General features: G+C 48.3%; 1 protein-coding gene across 2 annotated transcripts in view; it reads right to left on the bottom strand.

Moving 5' to 3' along the window:
• Positions 1-19838, bottom strand: part of SLC8A1 (solute carrier family 8 member A1) — a 337594-nt gene that overhangs the window by 279695 nt on the left and 38061 nt on the right. For both annotated transcript variants that reach the window (XM_084622736.1, XM_084622735.1), the window contains exon 2: positions 3894-5730. In XM_084622736.1, the coding sequence (XP_084478862.1) occupies positions 3894-5692 (1799 nt within the window). In that variant the 5' untranslated portion in view covers positions 5693-5730. The remainder of the gene's footprint in view (positions 1-3893; positions 5731-19838) is intronic.

Raw genomic sequence — 19838 nt, 5'->3', positions numbered from 1 at the left:
ACCAACTCCTACACGCCCGACAATAGGTGCTGGAATGAGGGGAGCAGTTTCCATCATATCCAGGGTTTAGTTTGGTTCAATGGTTCTCACACCCCCACTATACCCTACCCCTTCCAACATATGTTTAGATGCTACTTTCTTCTGTTTGCTAACTTGCTCCTGTCAGATCTAGTGTTGCTCCGTGGCCTATCCACAAGAAAGACGTTGGCAACACAGAGTGAAACAAACAGCATTACTTTAGGTGTTCCCTATGCAGCACTGCCATGCTCAGCATTATTCTCCCATGACGAGTCAGTTCAGCACCAGAGGCCTTGTTTTGCCACCACCCCAGTGAAATCCATATTAATGCCCATGAGAGGAACAGTTTTTGCTGAGGATCATGGTGATTTCGCACACACCACCAGGGAGGGACACCAACACATGGAGAAGCCTCTCCAGATACAGTGAGCAAACCGACCTTTACATGGGCCTGGGGGTAGGGGGTGGGTGAGGAGAGGGGGTTGGGCATCAGACTCCAGGGCCTCATTTCCAGATGAGCCGAGCACCCAGAGACTCCTTGGCTACAGCCAATAGGCGGATGTTAGTCATTTCAGTGTAGTTCTCTTCCTCTAGATGTCGGTGTCACATAGCCAGATAAGATAAATACATCTGTCTCTGCTTCTCACTCCTCGGTCTTATACTGATCAACAGCATCTAGCATGGCCTTGCTGAGGGTCCAGGATGCTGAGGAAGCGGTGTCAGGCGAGATCCCATTGCCGCCAGTGGGACATCTCCTAATCTAATCAGGTCAGATCTGCTGTCCAGTTATATTACTCTCCATCACTGTAATTATACACAGACACACAGGCTTCACACCCATCACCAGCACATTCTGCTGAAATAGCCATTTATTTTGATATGGGCAAATTTTTCAAATGGGGGCATCTGAATTTAGGCCCCCTGGGAAAGATCCACAAAAGGAGTTGAGTGCCTAATGGGTGCCTAAGCCCATCATTTAGGCAGCCACCCCAAAACCACAGCTCAACTGCTACCTAACCCTACAAGTGCCTAAGTTTCTGCTACTGGGCGCACACAAAACCACATAAGCCCTGACGCTGCCTGGTGCTCTCGCTTGTCCCCTAGCCCCAGTGGGGCTCTCCAACTAGGCATATTCCTTCCTGCCTTGTCCGTGGGGCCTGGGGTAGGGGCTTGAAACAGGTCTCACCTCCCAGCTGAGTGCCCCCCAACACCTGCAGGCCATTCTGGTGAGGCTTTGTCAGTCTCTCTTAGTGGTGCAGTTCCACTTTGTATAAGTCAGTATTTCTGGGGGCAGGGACTCGAAGGTAACTCTTCCCACAGGCAACCGGGGTGCCTTGACCACTGGGCTATGGGGTCTCTCTCTCTCTCTCGCACCAGCACAAAGAACAGCGAATTATGTAACCAAAATCAGAGCAGCTTCAGCAGGCAAGATTGAGTGTGGCTCCCTCGCCAGGGGTGCGGCAGACCTGAGTCTGAGTTCCCACTTCAAGTCAGGTAGAGTGGGCGACTGAAGGAGGTCTCAGATGTCAGAGGAGTGCCCCTACTCACTAGGCTATAAGGTGTGTGTGCGGTGGGGGGGGGCCTCTCTGCTGGAGTTAGCGCACCCCTGTCTCCCAAAAGCCAGTGAGAGAGGACTCAGTGCAGCATTTCCCACTGCCTAGCTTCGGCAGCTCCCCACTCAGATTGAAGGAGTCCGTCAATCCCATTCTTAGGTGCTTAACTCTCCCCATTGCACTGGGCGGCAGGGTGCCTAAGCTGCTGCAGGTCTGAGCATTGCAACACACGCAGCCCTTCCTAGTTCTAGCCCCTGAGCCCATCCTTAGGCATCTGATTATTCAGAGGTTAGAGGTATTATCTCTGCGTGAGCATCCAACAGTGACTGTGAGCTGGCGAGAAGTGGTGAATAGGTACAGGTGACAGTCACTTGGAACCGGCGCATTTGATCAATGCAGCTGGTGGGTATGAAATACCATGCTTTCCAAGACAGCACCCCAAGGACTGCCCTCTCCAAATCCCAGAGCAGAAGCCAGGCACTAATGCAGCTAACAAGATGGATAAAGATACATGACCACACCCTTCACAACAAGGACAGCACAAGCCCCTACCAGAGCAAATTCAATAAACCAGACAAGGATCTGGCCCCAAACTTGATGGCTGGGACCACGTGCTCTCTCACACACACACACATATATTGTGAAGAGTGAGTAAGTGAGAGTGTCAAGAGGAAATGACCTCTACATCCACCCCCAGCCTAGGGTGTAGCAGTAGTAGCCTGATTTTGCTGGCACGAATGTTTGCTATTAATGTGGCCTGGTTTAAATGGTTCTCAAAATTCCTTCATTCTACTAACCTAGTTCATCCCGTCTCCACAGACGTCTCCCTGGCTCTCCTGGAGAAAATCCAAGGCCTAGTCACTTGATCAAGCATTCCCCCTGGTTACTACAGCTGCACTCAGACAATCAGAGAACAGAAATACTCTGAGGTGACCAATTGCACAACAGGCTTGAACACAGAGAGAACAGAGTTCAAAGAATCCCCTGACCAAAATGTGTTTGTGTGAAATTTTCAAACAAAAGAAAGTGCTAAAAATCCTGATTTTTGTCCCTTACGCGGTCAGTCCTGCACCTGGCAAAAATCTTAAAATAACCTTAAAACACACACACCTTTATAAATCATTTGGCTTCTGTACCTTCAGAGCAGCTATAAAGAATGCAAGAAACAGAAAGGCACACTTCATCGGTTTGTACTGGGGGTGCCTAGAGTCTTACAAAGAAGTGAGTAGTATGGATTGAACGGGACGTTCTAGCCAACCTCCCAGATTCCCCTGGGTAGGCACTGCCCTTTGTTAGGGACCACTCCAAATTCTACAGTGATTTTTAGCAAATGAGACTATTGTTCGTAGTAGACTGGCTTAAGCATACGGTGTTTGCTTTAGGAAGAGCCTAGGGTTGAAGTTGATCAGGTTTTGTGCCCTTTCTGTGCCCTGCCCCTCCCAGGGACACAATACTGGGGAGAGGAGCTCTCTCTCTGAGGCATATTTCAGGATACATTTTTCCCCACTGTAGCATTTTGGTTCTCAACACAACACACAATAAATATGCCACGGCAGGTGTGATTTTTCCCTCGTCCAGCTCACCAGGCAATGCTTAGCAGCAGCACTTTTCCCTAACCACTTCTGCATTTGTAATCCATCAACCCTGGCTGTTGGCTTATCGTTCATGTCACCACTTCCCCACACGGAAACGTTTACTTAAGGCCCAGGACAGACATCTTTCATGATGTCACCGATGCCAACGGCAACATAGGTCTGCAGCGTTTTGAACAAGGAGCCACTAAAAAGACATTTTCCAAAGTGAGTGGCAGGAGAACCCTATGAACTGGTGCAAAGCACTAGTGAAAAAGGTGTGCTTGGCTCGAGACACAGTCACACTCAGTTGGGATGGGGTGGAGACCACACTATGCATGCTTCTGACTCTCGTAACATAGGCCTACTGCCACAATGGTGTAATGACAACAACATCTGCCCACTGCCCCCCTCCACATGGGTCTTCTCTGCTTAGCTACCCATTGTTTACATCCTGCTTTGTGAACCACTCTCCCACGCACAGCTCCACTCTAGCACACAGGCGTGCAAAGTCTCCTGCATGGAGGCTCCACCACCTGGCATGCTAGTGCTGGGTTTTTGCTACACTTCTACTATACCTGGGGCTCCGGGGGGGTGGGGGGTGGGAGCCGTGCACGAGGCCATTTGGGATCTGTGGCAACAGGAGCACGAGCGCAATGGCATGTGTTTGGAATGCCGTACACCGTCTGGCAGGATAAACCCCATTCGTTCATTTTGCACTGGTAAGAGATGTTAAAAAGGAGCTACTTACACAATCTCGTCATTCTGGAATTCAAGCTCCCCACAAGTATCCTCAAAGTCCTCTCCTCCCCCTCTGGCTGAGCCTTCAATGGTTTTGTAGGGCACAACAACATTTCCTCGAGCGCCGGACGTTCTCAGCACTTTCACTTCCATGGTTCCAATGCTCTCGCTCACGTGAGTGACCGGCTCCTCAAAGGTAAAGATGCCCGCATGATCATCATCAAAGATGGTAACGGTGGCAGTGCAGGGCGACCCCAGGCAGGCAAGCGTTGCGACGTGGTTGGCCTTCAGAATTCCTTCATCCAACGCTTCAGTGCTCACTTGCACATTGCTGAGGTGAACGAGGAAGTTCTCATCCTCCTCAAAGATATCGTCGTCAATTATGCCAACGCGGATTTCCTTCTGTGTCTCGCCAGGCTTGAAGACCACTGTCCCTTCGGTAAACTCATAATCAGACCCTGCGTTGGCCGTGCCATCTTCTGTTCTGAAGTCAACGTGCACGACGTGGGTCAAGTCACCACCTCGGCGAACAATGGTCAAAGCTACCGTGCCACAGTTCTCGAGACACTGGTAGGTGATCTGCTCAAAGTAGATCTTACTGACAGGGTCATTTTCCACCACTTCACAGTTGACCTCATGCATGCTGACAGCTTTCCGTGCCTGATCCGCAGCATGTCTCTTCAAAATGTTGCCAGCACCCGTCATTAGCCGAGTAGCCTGAATGCGATAAAAGGCTCTGCTCTTTTGCTGTTGGCTCAGAACCTGGTAGTTGGCTAATTCAATCAGCTGTTCGATTTCTTTGTCGGGGTGCTTCTGCTTCAGCTCCTTCAGGATTCTAGCCATTTCCCTCCTTGCTTCCTCATCATCTTGATCCTTCTCATCTGCCTCCAGAACCAGGGTACCATCTAAGAAGTTCTCCACATGGGAGTTAACCACTTTGCCGTCCATTTCAATGTCAGCTTTGGATGATGGCCGGTCACCCTCATGTTCAATGATCATGCCTCGCTGTTTGCCAGCCCTGTACTTCTTGTAGACATACTTGTAAAATAAAAGCCTTCGGTCAGCTACCCATGCAAACACCACACAAATGGGAAAGAAGAAGAAAGTGAGCAAGCTTTCCCAGACCTCCACAACACCAGGTGATATGACAGATAAAATAAGGTAAAGCCAAGTGTAGGCAAAGATGCTCCAAGCTGCTGTCACAAAAAACACTCTTAGATGCTTAATCTTCCGTATTTCTCCATCCGGAACCACATAGACACATATGGCTATAATGATGAACATGTTAAAGGCCGCACTGCCTACAATGGTGCTCGGTCCGAGATCCCCTGCCGTGAAACCATGACCACATACTTCAATAACAGAAAGTAGAATCTCAGGGGCTGAAGAACCCAAAGCCATCAACGTTAGGTTGGACACAGTCTCGTTCCAAATCCTCACTGTGGTTTTGCTGGTCTCACCATTGGGCTTCTTGATAGTTATCTCTCGCTCTTGGGATGTAATGACTTCTATAGAGGACATGAAGCGGTCAGCTATGATGGATACACCTAGGAACATGTAGACCATGGCCACAAAATAGACAGTAGCTCGAGCAATTTTATCGCCAAATGAAGGGTCTTGGGGCTCCCAGATAGGTAAAATCACACCTGGTTTGCAAAAATATGTACCAGTACATACTGCAGTGTTGTTTGGCTCTTCTTCTGTTGGATTTTCTGCATATGCTTTGTCCACATGGAATAGCAAGAGTGCCACAATACTTAAAAGGTGAAAACCTTCAGGAAAGGCGGGTGAATGACTTAACCTCAACATGATAGCTTTGTCTGACCAGCTTCCAAAGGTCTTCCTACCTGCAGATACAAAAGTAAGAAGTGTTACTCAAGTCAAATAAGGTATTCTATTGAGGTCTTATTTATGTATTGCATTTGCAAAATCTACAGTGCATTACATTTGTTTATCAAAAACAACTACATTTTGGACTGGTTATATAAAAATGTCACAATTAAATCCCAGTACTTGCAAGATTCACCATGCACAAGTGATTCACTAGAATAGAAGGTTGAGGCTAGTTTCTGAACTTATGTACATGTGAACGGTTAATGTTCTTTCTGAAGTAATTCTCTCACTGTTGAAAAACACATACTATAGCACAGCAGACATTTTTTCCAGTTTCAAAATTAGGATGAAATAGTTTCTTGAAACTTAATGTATAAACAAAGAAATTCCCCCAAGTTTTTCTTAACTTTTTTCTGCATTTTGACCAACTCTGTTCAATATTATTTACTACGTGTATTTATTTTGCAGTAAAACCCATCGAGACTGCCACCATAATCATATGCCATCCAAGATTCCATTCCACACACTCCAAAAATATCTACATTAAGGAAATATTAAGGGGTCTCAGTTGAGCAATTGAATTAAGAAACACTGAAGTTGCATGTTTAATCTTAACTCTGCCCCTCATGCATATGTCTTATAACAAAGTCTTTAATTATATGATCACATGCTATTTCCTCAGTAATAAAACTGAGCATCATTCAGCTTTGCACCTTCCTTGGTGGAAGAACACCCAATGTGTATCCAAGCAGAGAGTTTCTTCTTGCACATCTTAGGAGGGAGACTTTCTATATCAAAGTAGTGCTCCCTCCTGCATACCAAGCAGAGTCTTCTTGAGACTTTTCTGCCCTGTTCATACATTACACACCAGTCAGCCCCAGCACAGACCAAGAGATTGGGCCATGCCTCCCTGCAGTTCACAGAAACTAAGATTCACTTAGCCCAGGGGCTTCTCAGTTAACAGGGACTTTCCCAACACCCAGTTTTCAGTCTTTCTGGGAGCCTAGACTCCAAATAAATCCATTTTACTCTGTATAAAGCTTATATAGGGTAAACGCAAATTGTCCACCCCCTATAACACAGATAGGGAGACATGCACAGCTGTTTGCTCCCCCAGGTATGAATTAACCCAGAGGAAGTGATTAACAAACAAAAAAAGTGATTTTATTCAGTATAAAGAGGAGGATTCAAGTGGTTTCAAGTAATAAACAAAGTTACCAAGCAAAAAATAAATAAAAACACGCAAGGCTAACTTAATACACCAAGGATCTAGTTACAAATACTAACTTCTCACCCTAGATGCTATCTCAGATACAATCCTTTCCAGAACAACATTGTAGTTTATGGCTTGGGTCCAGCGATCACTCATACCCCCATAGTTACAGTTTTGTTCCAGTTTCTTTGAGATATCTCTTTGAGGTGGAGAGGCTCTCTCTCTCTCTTGAGCCAGCTGAAGAAAAAATGGAGAAGCTGCCAGGGCCTTTTATAGTCTCTCTTGTGGGCAGATACCCCTTTGTTCTTCTATGCAAAAATCATAGCAACAAGATGGAGTTTGCAGCCACATGTCCATGAATGATTCAGCTTTCTGCAGACTGACGCCATGGTTTACATGTTATTTTGAACTTTCCCAGGAAAGTTCAGATATGGATTGGTGTCTCCCAAAGTCCATTGTTAGTTCAGTACTTCCAATTACTTGAATTGTCCCTTTACAATATGTGGGCCAAACTTCCCTCATGTGTTTCCTATAGCTAACACTTCAAATACAAGCATAGAGCCAAAGCTCATAACTTTAGATATAAAAATGATACACGAATATATTTATTAGATCATAACCTTTGCAAAGATATGTTACATGGCATATCTAGCATAAAGCATATTCCAGTTATGTCATTTATTCTCAAGCATATTTCCATAAACATGGACAGTGCAACATCACACATACCCTTTACCAAGTTCTAAATTACCGCAACCACTCAGGAAAGAAGCCTGGATGGCACAAAAGACAAAGCAGTGAAGTCCACTGCTCAGTTCGTAGCATCCGTCAATACAGATGTGAGGGTGTCTAGGGAAGGAAATGGAAATACGGAAAGAGATTCTAATGCTACCACACACACCCCCACCAATGGAATTACCTCACCTAGAATGCTGTGTTTAGTTCTGGTGCCCTAATTAGAAAAGGGATAGCAGAAACAGTGAGTTCAGAAACGGGTGACAACATTGGTAATGTGAAGACTATGGAAAAACATCCATTTGTCAAGAGACTGAAAAAGACTAGAGTTGTTTAGGTTAGAAAGGACGGCGCTACAAAGAGCTCCTACTAACCTAGAAGCAGATAAAAGTCTTTGGGGTTGCAAATTCAGGGAAAGCACTGTTTTGATACAAGTGATTTGTGGCATGCTTTATTCTTTTTATGCCCCCATAGGAATGGTTTATGGTTAAGAGGTAGAAATCCTCAGTAATGATGTTTCAGGCTGTTTGTAGAAAATTAGAAAAGAGTGGTCATAAAGGAGAATATAGGGTCTATTTGATTACATACCACTTGGAAAGATGATGCTTTCTTCTTTGATATATATATATATTTTTTCTTAGCGAGCTAGACTGTCCGCTCCAAGTAAATGTGAGTTGGTCATTTTATAGGTCTCATGCTTCTTTGGGGCAGGTCGGAGATAAACAGGACACATGATAAAGGTGCTGTCATAACAGATTGATTCAGCACCAACTCCGTTTACTATTGGTACCTCCAGAGTGTTTGTTTTTTTTAATAGCATATAGGGGGAGGGATAGCTCAGTGGTTTGAACATTGGCCTGCTAAACCCAGGGTTGCGAGTTCAATCCTTGAGGGGGGCCATTTAGGGATTGGGGCAAAAATTGGAGATTGGTCCTGCTTTGAGCAGGGGGTGGACTCTATGACCTTATGAGGTCCCTTCCAACCCTGATGTTGTAGGATTCCAGGGAAATATTTTGTATATAAGCAGGCAAACAGACCACACTGCCTCTCTAAGTCAGATGGAAACAACTGCTCCTGCAGTTAGATACTATGCAAAGAACAAAACATCCACCTGCCTTTATTCAGTGGATTCTCTTTGTGGCCAGTCAGATATTCTTTCAAATGCACAATTATTCAAAACTTTGGATTGTGAAATACAGTCACTGTGAAATCCCCTTGGCAAGAGAAGAATGCAGATGGTTGGAGAAAACAACACTTTGGGGCACTGATTTGGGTTACACAGAACAGCAGAGTCTCACCACATTTTGGACCAGCTCCACAATCTTAAGAGGAGGCAAGTGTAGGTAGCTTTGGCCAATAAAATTCCACTACAGCAGATTAATAAATCACTCCAACTTTGTAAGTTTAGCCCCATGGAGCATTTCAATGTAGGATTGGGTTTTTTAAAATCATATTTCAATAGACAGATGCAACAAAGGGTTTACATCAGAACCCCTTTCTGAAGTTCTATTTAGCAGTTTATGTACAAAAGGGATCTTTAATTTTTCTAGATATAGCTGCAAATAAAGAACATGGAGCAACATGGAGACAGATGTGGTGGATGCCTTGAAAGAGGAAAGAGTATCAAAACTAAGGTTACATTTCAGGAGCGTCTTCTCATACCCGTTGGAACAAGTGGCTGAAACTAAGATTTATATTTTTTGTAGAGAGGAGACAAAAACCAGGACCCACAGTATTCACAGTCCTTATTATAACGGGGCCCCAATCCCAGTCTAGGTTCTTGGGTGCTACTGCAATGCAAATAAATCCAATATTATATTGTGAGAGATTGTGCAGAACCGGGGAGGGGATCCACTGTGCCCCAGGTGCTTTGTTGGCTCTGAAACACACTAGACCCTAGAGCTTTTTGGTCCATTATCAGAAAACCCCTCCCCATGCCCCCACTCCTTTAGCCACTTCAGGAAGGTCAAGTCTACGTTATTGTATTCACCCTGTCTGAACGCAATCAGGCTCGGATAGCAGAGTGCCTAATCTCTCCTGCCCAGAGCTGAATATGCTACAAGAGTTACAGGGAAACAGCCTACCTTCCTTTTCCCTTAGGGATCAGAGGACAGCCTGGGGCTCTTTGAGGCCTTTTCCATATGGAGGGCACTTTTAAATAAAAAAGTGTTGGTCTCCAGGCCCACGCCAGCCAGTTCTGTGCTTCGGCTGGGATCTGTGCAGAACTAGCCATATTTGGGAAGTGATTTGAAGGACAAGTCTTCTTACCAGCCGAGAGGCTGTGCGCCCCTCACCACAGGCCTGCATGCACATTCTACTCTCCATTTAAGGTGGTTCTTTGAGCACTGGTCCATGGGGATCCCATTCTAGGGTCGCATGCACTCCATGCGTGTGAGAATACTGCACGCATGGGGCACGTGTGCCTCTACAAAGTGGGAGTCACATGGACAGAATGTCTCTACTGACTGCAAAATAAGTCTTCCTTCTCTGCAGTCTTTCTTGCGCTCCAGTTACCCACTGAGCCCAGAGTGGCCAGCTCCATCACAGGGATATCTTTTGTACAGCACCTAGCCTGTGACTGGGGCTCCTCGATGCTACCTCAATACAAACAAAACAGTAGTAACAGACTCAGCCCTTTTCCTCAACTTAGAAGTGGAGGGTAACACCCTGTTTACTAGCGATCCTTCTGATCTTTTCAGAAGGGTTGGGAGACCCACGCCAAGATGGATGGGTGTCATACTAGAGAATCAGATAAGCTGCGGCATTTCTGAGAAACTGCATCCAGACAGAAACCGGAAAGGAAGAGGACGACTTGAAGAGCTGACCCCACGTGGGTGGGACTGTGGCTAGAAGAGGAGCAGTAATATACTCAGGGTGGAAAAAATTCTCATGCTAGAGTTAAAGTTCTCAGCCACACAAAGAACTTCGTTAGTTTGGACTGAAAGTTGCTCGACTACATTTCCTGTCAATGCTATCAATAAAAATCAAAGAAAGCACCAGTTAAACAGATTGCATCTAGACCAACCTCATCCTTTAGCCACCCCCCCACCCAACTTTGTCATGCACAAATGTGCATATCACTTGCAGAGCAAGCTTCCTTTCACCTGCAGTGCACAGCCAGTCACACCATGCATGCATCCCGCTCTCCGCAGCCCTGCTCGGACCTTCAGTCTGAATTGCATGTTTGTCAGCAGCTCAGAGGGGCCGCAGCAGACGCTCCGAGTCCCGCTGTGCAAGGGAAAGACAGGCCCTACTCTGAAAGGGTTGCAGAGTAAGTATCTCTGACCTCACCTGCTTGAGGACGCAGGGAGCAGTGGGGTCTAGTGCATGCTGTTTTGTATATGCACAGCGTGGGCTTGGCAAGGAGGCGGGTGTGAACGGGAGCAGACCTGGGGGACCCAGATGCCACCCGAGAGGTGGGACGAACCCCGCCACAGCCACAAGCCGCTAACGCTCCCAGTGCGACTGGGACAGGCCTGGCTTTTGGAAACCCACCCTGCGTAAGTGCCATGCCAGCTGGTGTCCTCCCCTCCCTTTCCCCTGCCTGCTGGAGCAGAGCTGCCCCTCGGGTCCCCCACTCCCTGCAGCCCTGTTTGGCCCTGGGCTGGTCACTGCTCAGTGGGAAGCTTTCACAGTGAGCTGGAATGAACCATCCTCTCCCACCCCACCATGGAGAGCCAGCCCCAGGCCTTTGCTCGCTCTTGTCCTCCACTACCCTGGGGAAGGGGATCTGGGCAGGAAGGGGGGGAGGAGGAGGGACACAGCTGTTCCTCCAGCCCCCTTCCCGGCTCACTGGTGGGAAACCCCATGCTCTGTTCCTCCTGCGCTTTCCTGGCACTGACCAACTGCCTATGGGCCTAGCAGGGAGTGCTGCACGGTGGGCCACCAGGATACACCGGAGTGGCAGCTGTTATAGAGCCTGATGGGGACGCTGAGATGCTGCTGCCTCTGGTCCCTTAGGCCTGGATTTTGCTTCCATGCCATTGTCTTGGTGATTGTACATTGCAGGCTGAAGCTCTGAAGTCCAACCAGATCCCGAAGTCAAATTCCTAAGGCAATCTCTCTCTCCCCCGCTGCCTGACCTGTGGTGCATGTCCCGTTATAGAAGATAGCCAGCGTGCCCATGGCCTTTCGGATTCCCTTTGAGTTCTGACCTTTACATTTGCTTTTTTCTGTGCACCTGAGCTCTTCCTAGCACCCCACCGCACCGAAGAGCGTATGATCTATGCCATTCAGCATGGCTGAGCTTTGTGGAACAGAGGCTCCATTTTTGCAAAGGCCAGCTTCTCTTTTTTCCAGTGGCTTCTTTCCCTCCTGCCACAGCTCCAGGGAGAGGACGGTCTGGCTGTTTAGCGTCAGCCTTTAAACCCCTTTCAGCCATAAAAAAAAAAATAAAAAATGTTTGCAGTTGGGCTCACAACCCATTGGTGGCAGTGTACTCAGAACAGGGGTATCCTGGCCATAGAGGTAACTGACGAGAGAGCGCATGTTCGTTATTCTCGCAACAAACAAATGGCCAGGTGGAGGCTTTCCATTAGGAATTATTTCCCTAGCGGTCAGCTGAAAACGCACTGCACCATTCAGCAGCTGTAACAAAGTGACATTTACACTCTTACAGGCGGAGACGTAGAGGTCCAGCTGTGCCTATCCTGCTGCGACATCGGTCTTGTAATACACATTGTTAGCATGAATTTAGTGCTAGCTCACACTGGAGACCGATACCCGTTTGTCCACGTCACTGGCTCAGTAGAGACAGAAGCAGGGCAGCCTTTCCCCACAGGTCTGGATTCACCATAAGAAGGATAAAAAGATGAGGGAAGAGTAAAAGGGAAGGTCCTCTCACAGATCAGTAACTGGTTAAAAGTTAGGAAACAAAGGGTAGGAATAAATTGTCAGTTTTCACAATGGAGAGGGGTGAACATTGGTTTGTTCCAGGGGTCTGTCTCAGGACCAGTGCTGTTCAACATATTCATAAACGATCTGAAAAAGGAGCAAACAGTGAAGGGCCAAGGTCTGCAGGGGATACAAAACTACTCAGAATAGTGAAACCCAAAGCAGACTGCGAAGAGCTACAGAATGATTTCATAAAACTGAATGACTGGATAACAAAATGGCAGATTAAATTCAAATGTAGATAAAAGCAAAGTAATGCACACTGGAAAACAAATGCCAACTATACATACAAAATTATGTGATCTAAATTAGCTGTTACCACTCAAGAAAGATCTTTGAGTCATTGTGGAGAGTTCTCTGAAAACATCCACTCAATGTGCAGTAGCAGTCAAAAAAAACAAAACAAAAAAACCCCACACCTAACAGAACGTTGGGAATCATTAGGATAGATAAGAAAATATCATAATGCCTCTGTATAAATCCATGGTACACCCAGACCTTGAATACTGCATGTAGATCTCGGTGCCCCATCTCAAAAGAGATTATTATAATTGGAAAAGCTGCAGAGAAAGGCAACACAAAGTGATTAAGGGCATGGAACAGCTTCCTTATGAGGAGAAATTAAAAAGACTGGTGCTGCTCAGTTTGGAAGAGATGATGACTATGGGGGGGGATATGATAGACGCCTATAAAATCATGACTGTGTGGAGAAAGTGTAATTTACGCCTTCTCATAACACAAGACGAAGGAGTCACCCAATGAAGTTATTAGGCAGCAGATTTAAAAACAAAAAGGAAGTATTTCTTCACACAACGCATATTCAACCTGTTGTACTCACCCAGGGATGTTGTGAAGGCCAAAACTATAATGAGGCTCAAAAAAGAATTAGATGTGTTCCTGGAAGATAGGTCCATCAGTGGCTATTAGCCGAGATGGTCAGGGACTCAAGCCCTCAGCCCCGACTGCCAGAAGCTGGGACAGGGGATGGGTCACTCGATAACTGCCCGGTTCTGTTCATTCCCTCTGAAGGGCCTGGCATTGACCACTGACAGGAGACAGGATACTGCACTAGATGGACATTGACCATAATGGGTCAGACCATTCTTATAGTCTGTACCCTATAAGCAGGATGGGATGCCCCCTGGGGCAGAAAAACATGGGCACTCTTCCCAGGAGAGGGACTGTAGTCTGATAGAGGGACACGAGGCAATCAACCAAAGGCAGCTGAAGTGCAAGAGCCAACCTGCTTTCCTCTACTAGTCTGCTTCAACCCTGCCCTGCCAGACCCGCCCCTAGGGCGGACTGCGGCCTGTTCAGCCCTTGGCTGTCTGTTGAGGCTGCCAGAGAAGGGTATCGGTCATGATGATGGTTTAGGGAACAGGGACTTTTGCCCTCTAGATGTTAGCTTGAGACCACCAGCTAGTTTCACACAGGGACTGAACAGCCTCCTGGGGAGAATGCGGTCAGTCACTGCTACACTGGGCTGGATGCAATGACGCCCCCTGTAGCTGCCTGCAGCGCTGGTAAGCCTGGAGAGTCCCAGGTAACTGCTGGGCCAGCTGTGTACCGGCTGCTCAGACAGCAACAGCTCACAGGAAGAACACTGTTTTCAGCTATGTGCAGGGCCCACCACAGCCCCTCCCTATCCCTTAGCCACATGGCCCAGGGTGGATGGAACTTCCCTGGGACAGGGAGTTGCTGAACCCGCAAGACATGGGAAGGAGTGACCCTGCTGGACTGCCTTAGTTTGAAAGGGAGATGGCAACTCAGAAACCCTTGCTCTCCTTCTTGTGCCCACCAGTCCAGCCCTCAGAGCTGCTAAACCCTGCTCTGCTGCTAGCAGCTGCAGCCATCTGACATACCCCTGCACTGACCGCCATCTCCAGACGGCCTGGAGGCATGGCCCCCTGTTGAGCACAGTGTGGGAGTCCAACGCCCAAGCGACTCTGGTACAGGTGATGGTAGCGCAGGTCACATCCTCTGACCAGGTGGAAGTAGAAACAGTCTTAGTCATGCTGCTACCTGATGGTCTGACAGCAGCTGGGAATCCATAACCAGATTCTCAAACTGTCCCAGGGCCAGCAGATCTGCATCAGCTTTATTGGCGGCCTCTCAGACAAGCACTTCCATCTTGTCTTGAGTACGTTTCAAAACAAGCCAACCGCTAGCTCCAATCTCTACTAGAGAGCAGTAAAGCATTTGCCTGCCCTTGCAAGGGGAGAGGAGTTGGAGACAGAGCTAGGTATCAGCAGGGCAATTAAGGCACTGTAGCCCGAGGGTCCCAGCATCATTCTATCCCTGTAGATGCTGACAAATGCCAACACGTTAGTGGCAATTGGTATTTACAGATGGGGAAACAGAAGCAACTCCCTTCAGCACAGGGAGGTTCAGTGACTTGTCTGGAAGGCCCTGTGGGCCACTGGATTTGGAATAGGATCAGGTTCGAACCTGGACACCGACTTGAGGTGTGGGTTTTGGCAACTTCCTCCCAGCCTTGTTTTTTCCACCTGCCTTCCAGGCAGAATTCATGCTGAACTTGGAAACGAGTGGATGAGGCATTAGGTCAGAGCTGTAAATGCAACTCAAGTTCTTGGCTTCCTGCCTTGCCCAGAGTCTGCTGGGTCTCACTCGCCTCTCCTTCACCTCAACCCCCAGACCATAGCCAGCCTGGAACTCCCAAGGTCCATCAGCACAGGCGGCTGTGACCTAGAAAAATCCACACCAGGGGGATCTCCAAGCCAAGTCAGTATAAACAATCCCAACCTCTCCAAATATAGTCAAAAGCCCATCCTCACTTAAACCAGCTCAGTAAGACACTTCAGGCCAGCTCTTTTTCTAAACAGGACTTTCAGAAGTCAGAATAATCATAAACCATGACTAATGCTTTCAGATGTCCCGGTTCCCTCTCTCCCTGTCCCCAGCAACCATCCAAAACAAACAGATAAAGACAATACCCACCCCCCCCCCATAGCATGTGGGGATGATTGGGAGAGCTTGGGTGCTGACAGGTGGCAGGTCTCAGGACTAAGCTTTTAATGCAAGTCAGAACCTGGTCAGTGGAAGGACCTGCATATTAATGAAAAGCCCAAGTGATACTTTGACAAGGTCCCTCACCAAAGGCTCTTAAGCAAAGTAAGCAGTTGTGGGATAAGAGGGAAGGTCTTCTCCTGGATCAATAACTGGTTCAAAGATAGAAAACAAAAGGATAGGAATTAATGGTCAGTTTTCAGAATGAAGAGAGGTAAATAGTGGGGTACCACAGGGGGCTGTACTGGGACCAGGGCTGTTCAACTTAGTCATACATGATCTGGAAAAGGGATCAACAGTGACGGGGCAATGTTTGCAGAGGATACAAGATTACCCATGGTAGTTAAATACAAAGCTTACTGTTAAGAGTTACAAAGGGATCTCACAAAACCGGGTGACTGGGCAACAGAGTGGCATATGAAATTCTATGTTGATAATGCAAAGTAATGCACATGGGAAAACAATCCCAACTATACATATAAAATGATGGGGTCTAAATTAGCTGTTGCCACTCAAGAAAGATCTTGGAGTCATTGTGGATAGTTCTCAGAAAACATCCACTCAATGTGCAACAGCAGTCAAAAAAGCAAACAGAATATTGGGAACCATTAGGAAAGGGGATAGATAAGACAGACTATCATGTCACTATGAAAACCCATGGTATGCCCACACCTTGAACCCTGCATGCAGTTCTAGTCACCCCATCTCAAACACACACACATTAGAACTGGAAAAGGTACAGAAAAGGGCAACAAAAATAAGGAGCTATATGGAACAGCTTCCATATGAGGAGAGATTAAAAAGACTGGGGATACTCAGCTGAAAGACAACTGAGGGGAACACACTAGAGGTCTATAAAATCATGACTGGGGTGGAGAAAGTGACTTGGGAAGTGTTATTGACCCCTTAACACAAGAACCAGGAGTCCCCCCAATGACATTAATAGGCAGCAGGTTTAAAACAAACAAAAGGACGTACATCTTTACGCAATGCAGAGTCAGCCTGTGGAACACCACATCCCCTAGCAATGTGAAGGCCAAAAGTATAACTGGGTTCAAAAAAGAATTCGATAAGTTCATGAAGGACAGGTCCATCAATGGCTATTAGCCAGGATAGGCAGGGATGCAACCCCATGCTCTGGGCATCCCTAGCCTCTGACTGCCAGAAGCTGGGAATAGGCGGCAGGGGATGGATCACTTGATAACTGCCCTGTTCTGTTCGTTCCCTCTGAAGGGAACGACACTGGCCACTGTTGGCAGACAGGATACAGGGCTACATGGACCACTGGTCTGACCCAGCCTGGCCATTCCTATGTTCTTAGGCCACAGTAGAGCTTTGCAGGGGCTTGTTGGCGAGGAGGAAGGGGGGCTGGGGGGGAGGGTGGCCTGGCTGTGGTAGGCAAAGCAAGGGCGGTGAAACCGTTCAGAGAGGAGAATGAGGCAACTGAGGCAGCAGGATGGCCCAGGGGACGTGAGGTGAAATGCAGGGGAAGACACGGAGATGTGAGATGACCCAGGCACAGACAAGGGGCCAGGTGGAGTACACAGAGGATCGGGCAGGCAGGAAACTCCCCTAGGAGGCCTAGAATGGCTTGCTGAAGGGTAGCACACAACAGCAGCCCCGGTGGCTGATCTGTCCTTGCTCCCTCGGGGGACCACTTTGCCTGGAAAGGGGTGGGGAGAAGAAGGGACCATGGACCCATCTCCCCGCCACATCAGCTGGCTGAGCCGGGCAAGGGGGTGTGCTTGGACCGTCCTTGCAAACGGCACACAATGCATCTCCTCCAGGTGCCCAGCAGCCCCAGGGCAGTACTGCGCTGCTCTGCCCAGTGCTGCTTTCCCATCACGTCAGCCAAACCCAGGATTTCAGCGTTCGGGATGGGAAAGAAATGAGAGGTGTAGAGGTGCCACCGCAGAAGAAGTGGGAGGATCTGGCAAGACCCTGGTGGCAGGGGAAGGGAAGCAGAGCCAACCAGGACACACAAGTTGTGAGCTGAGGAGGAGAACGGCGCTGCCAAACAGGAAGGTCTGGCAGCGAAGAGGAGTTTTCTCCTGGACAAAAACTAGCAAGCCCCTCAGCAGGGAGTTGGGGGTGTTGGGGGGGGGGGCGCAGGAGATGGGCTGTCTGAGAAGAGAGACAAAGGCAAAGAAGAGCCATCAGGGGTTGGGGCATGGGAGAATACCATGGAGGAGAGGTGAAGGCAGAGGGAACTCAGACAGAGGGTTGAGGGAGGCAGCATGATGGAAGAAAAGGCAGAGTTGGAGACAGACACCTTATTTTTCTGTGCTGGGTCAGGAAGCAGAGAAGGTAGTAATACTGAGGAGTCTTGAGTGAGATCAGGAAAAGTTTGGGGTGAAATTCACCCCATGCAGAGGGCTGGCACAGGCCTTCTGCACGAGGGGTGCAGGGCCAGAGGAGACAAGGGGCGAGATTACAGAGCACAGGAAGAGAGGCAGGGAGCTGTTCCAGGATTTGGAGAATGGGAAGAGAGGCAAGCAGCAGAGTGGCTGGGGAAGCCTGTCACGAGTGGCAGAAACAGAGTGAAGAAAACAGGCTCAGACGGGGAGGTCTAAGGAGAAATTAGACAGGAGGCACCTCCCTTAGCACATCATCCACGTGAAAGCGGGAATCACCTGGAGTTGGATTAGGGGAGTCAGAGGTCAGCCCATGCAGGAGGAGCTGGGGCAATGACAGACCATGCCCCTGTGGATGGAGAAGGGACAGACATCACCAATGGGATGAACTTCAGAGATGGGAAGGAGATGGGCGGCAGAGGCTGGGTGGGACCAGCGGAACCTGATGGGCCACCAGGGTTTCCCCAGCAGGGGGCAGGAAGGCCCAGTGAGGGTAGCAAGGATTCAGGGAGATCCGGGGGAGGAGGGAGCAGGTGACAAAGGCATAGAGGGTGTGGACTGGAGACTGAGCAGGGGTTTCTCAGGGCATGGGCTCGAGACCATGCCGATTCCAAGGCGAGGGGGAACCTCAGATATGACTGCTAGCGAGCCACCTAGGAGAGCGATTAAAGTGGGGACTTGATTGGCAGCTGGGACAATAATGAGCAGTTTCTGGAGCACTCCACTGAGTTTTGCTTGCTGATTTCTTGCCCACAAAAACCCTCCTGAGTTATGGAGGGACCCACACAAAAGTATTTACAAGTCAGCCATTCACACGAGCGTAAAGTGAGGAGAAGATTCTCCCATTCTGATCAGGTGGGGCTCTGTGCGGCTGTGAGCGACACGGCAAGGCACAGGGCAATGACCCTTACACAGAACTGGCCTGAAATAAGGGGTGCAGCAATCAGATTGCAAATACAAAACTCCTGGGGGAGAATCAGAGCAAGAGATTGCTCAAAGCTGAGTGAATGTAAGGAATGGGAGGCTACCCGTTTTTGACAGACCTGCTTTTATTGGCTTTAAATTGGGCCAGGTGAAGCATTGAAGAGGACTGGAAATGTAGGCCATACCTGCCTCGGTATAGGTTTAAACTCCACTTTGAGGATGAGGCAGCAAAGGGTTAATGCAAGAATGACCAATAACCAGCGCAGCTGCCAATTCTCTGCTAATAATTGTACTGAGCCACAAACCAGAGGAGTCTGTAGGGAACAGGAGGAGGTAGGCAGCTGGAGGGTATTTACCTGCAGGCACGGAGCACAGGAAGGGGCGTGAGAGGGTTAGTGAATGTAGGGGCTGGGCAGTGGATTCTGACTGTGGAACGTGCAAGAGGGTGCTATCCCCTGGGTGGGGTGGAGGGTGCCGGTTACAGGCTAGAATAGCTGGGGAGCAGATAGAATGCACTACTGGATAATTAGATTGAGACAAACAGAGGGGGAGTGCTGTCAAACACATGACCGAACAGACACTGGCTCTCTCATTGTGGCCAGCTCTGGTGAGGTTATTGCAAGCGTGGGGGTCACAGTGTTTTTCTGAAAGCCCCAGGGGCTGGAGTGCTGTGAAACCCTGAGGATCCTACCTTTCACTTTTGAAAAAAAAGAGCAAATTTCTATCCCTCCTGGTTGTGGGAAGAAGCAGGGCAGTGTCACCCCAGAAAGCAAAGAACTCAATGTATTTAAAAAAACCCAAACCTCTATTTTAAACCAATCACAGGATTTGAGGAAGCCTGGGTCATGATTTTGCAACATCTGGGGCCACCAATGCTGCTCTCTGTGAAACGGGAGTGAAAGAGCAGTAATCTCAAATGCACACATGACTGTGCCCTTGCGATTTTACTACAGCTTTCACGTTCAGACTTCAGTTT

This window comes from Lepidochelys olivacea (genome assembly GCF_965140295.1).
Source record: "Lepidochelys olivacea isolate rLepOli2 genome assembly, chromosome: 3".
Lineage (NCBI taxonomy): Eukaryota > Metazoa > Chordata > Testudines > Cheloniidae > Lepidochelys > Lepidochelys olivacea.
Note: the sequence above shows the minus strand (reverse complement) of the source record. Positions and strands in the feature narration are given on the sequence as shown.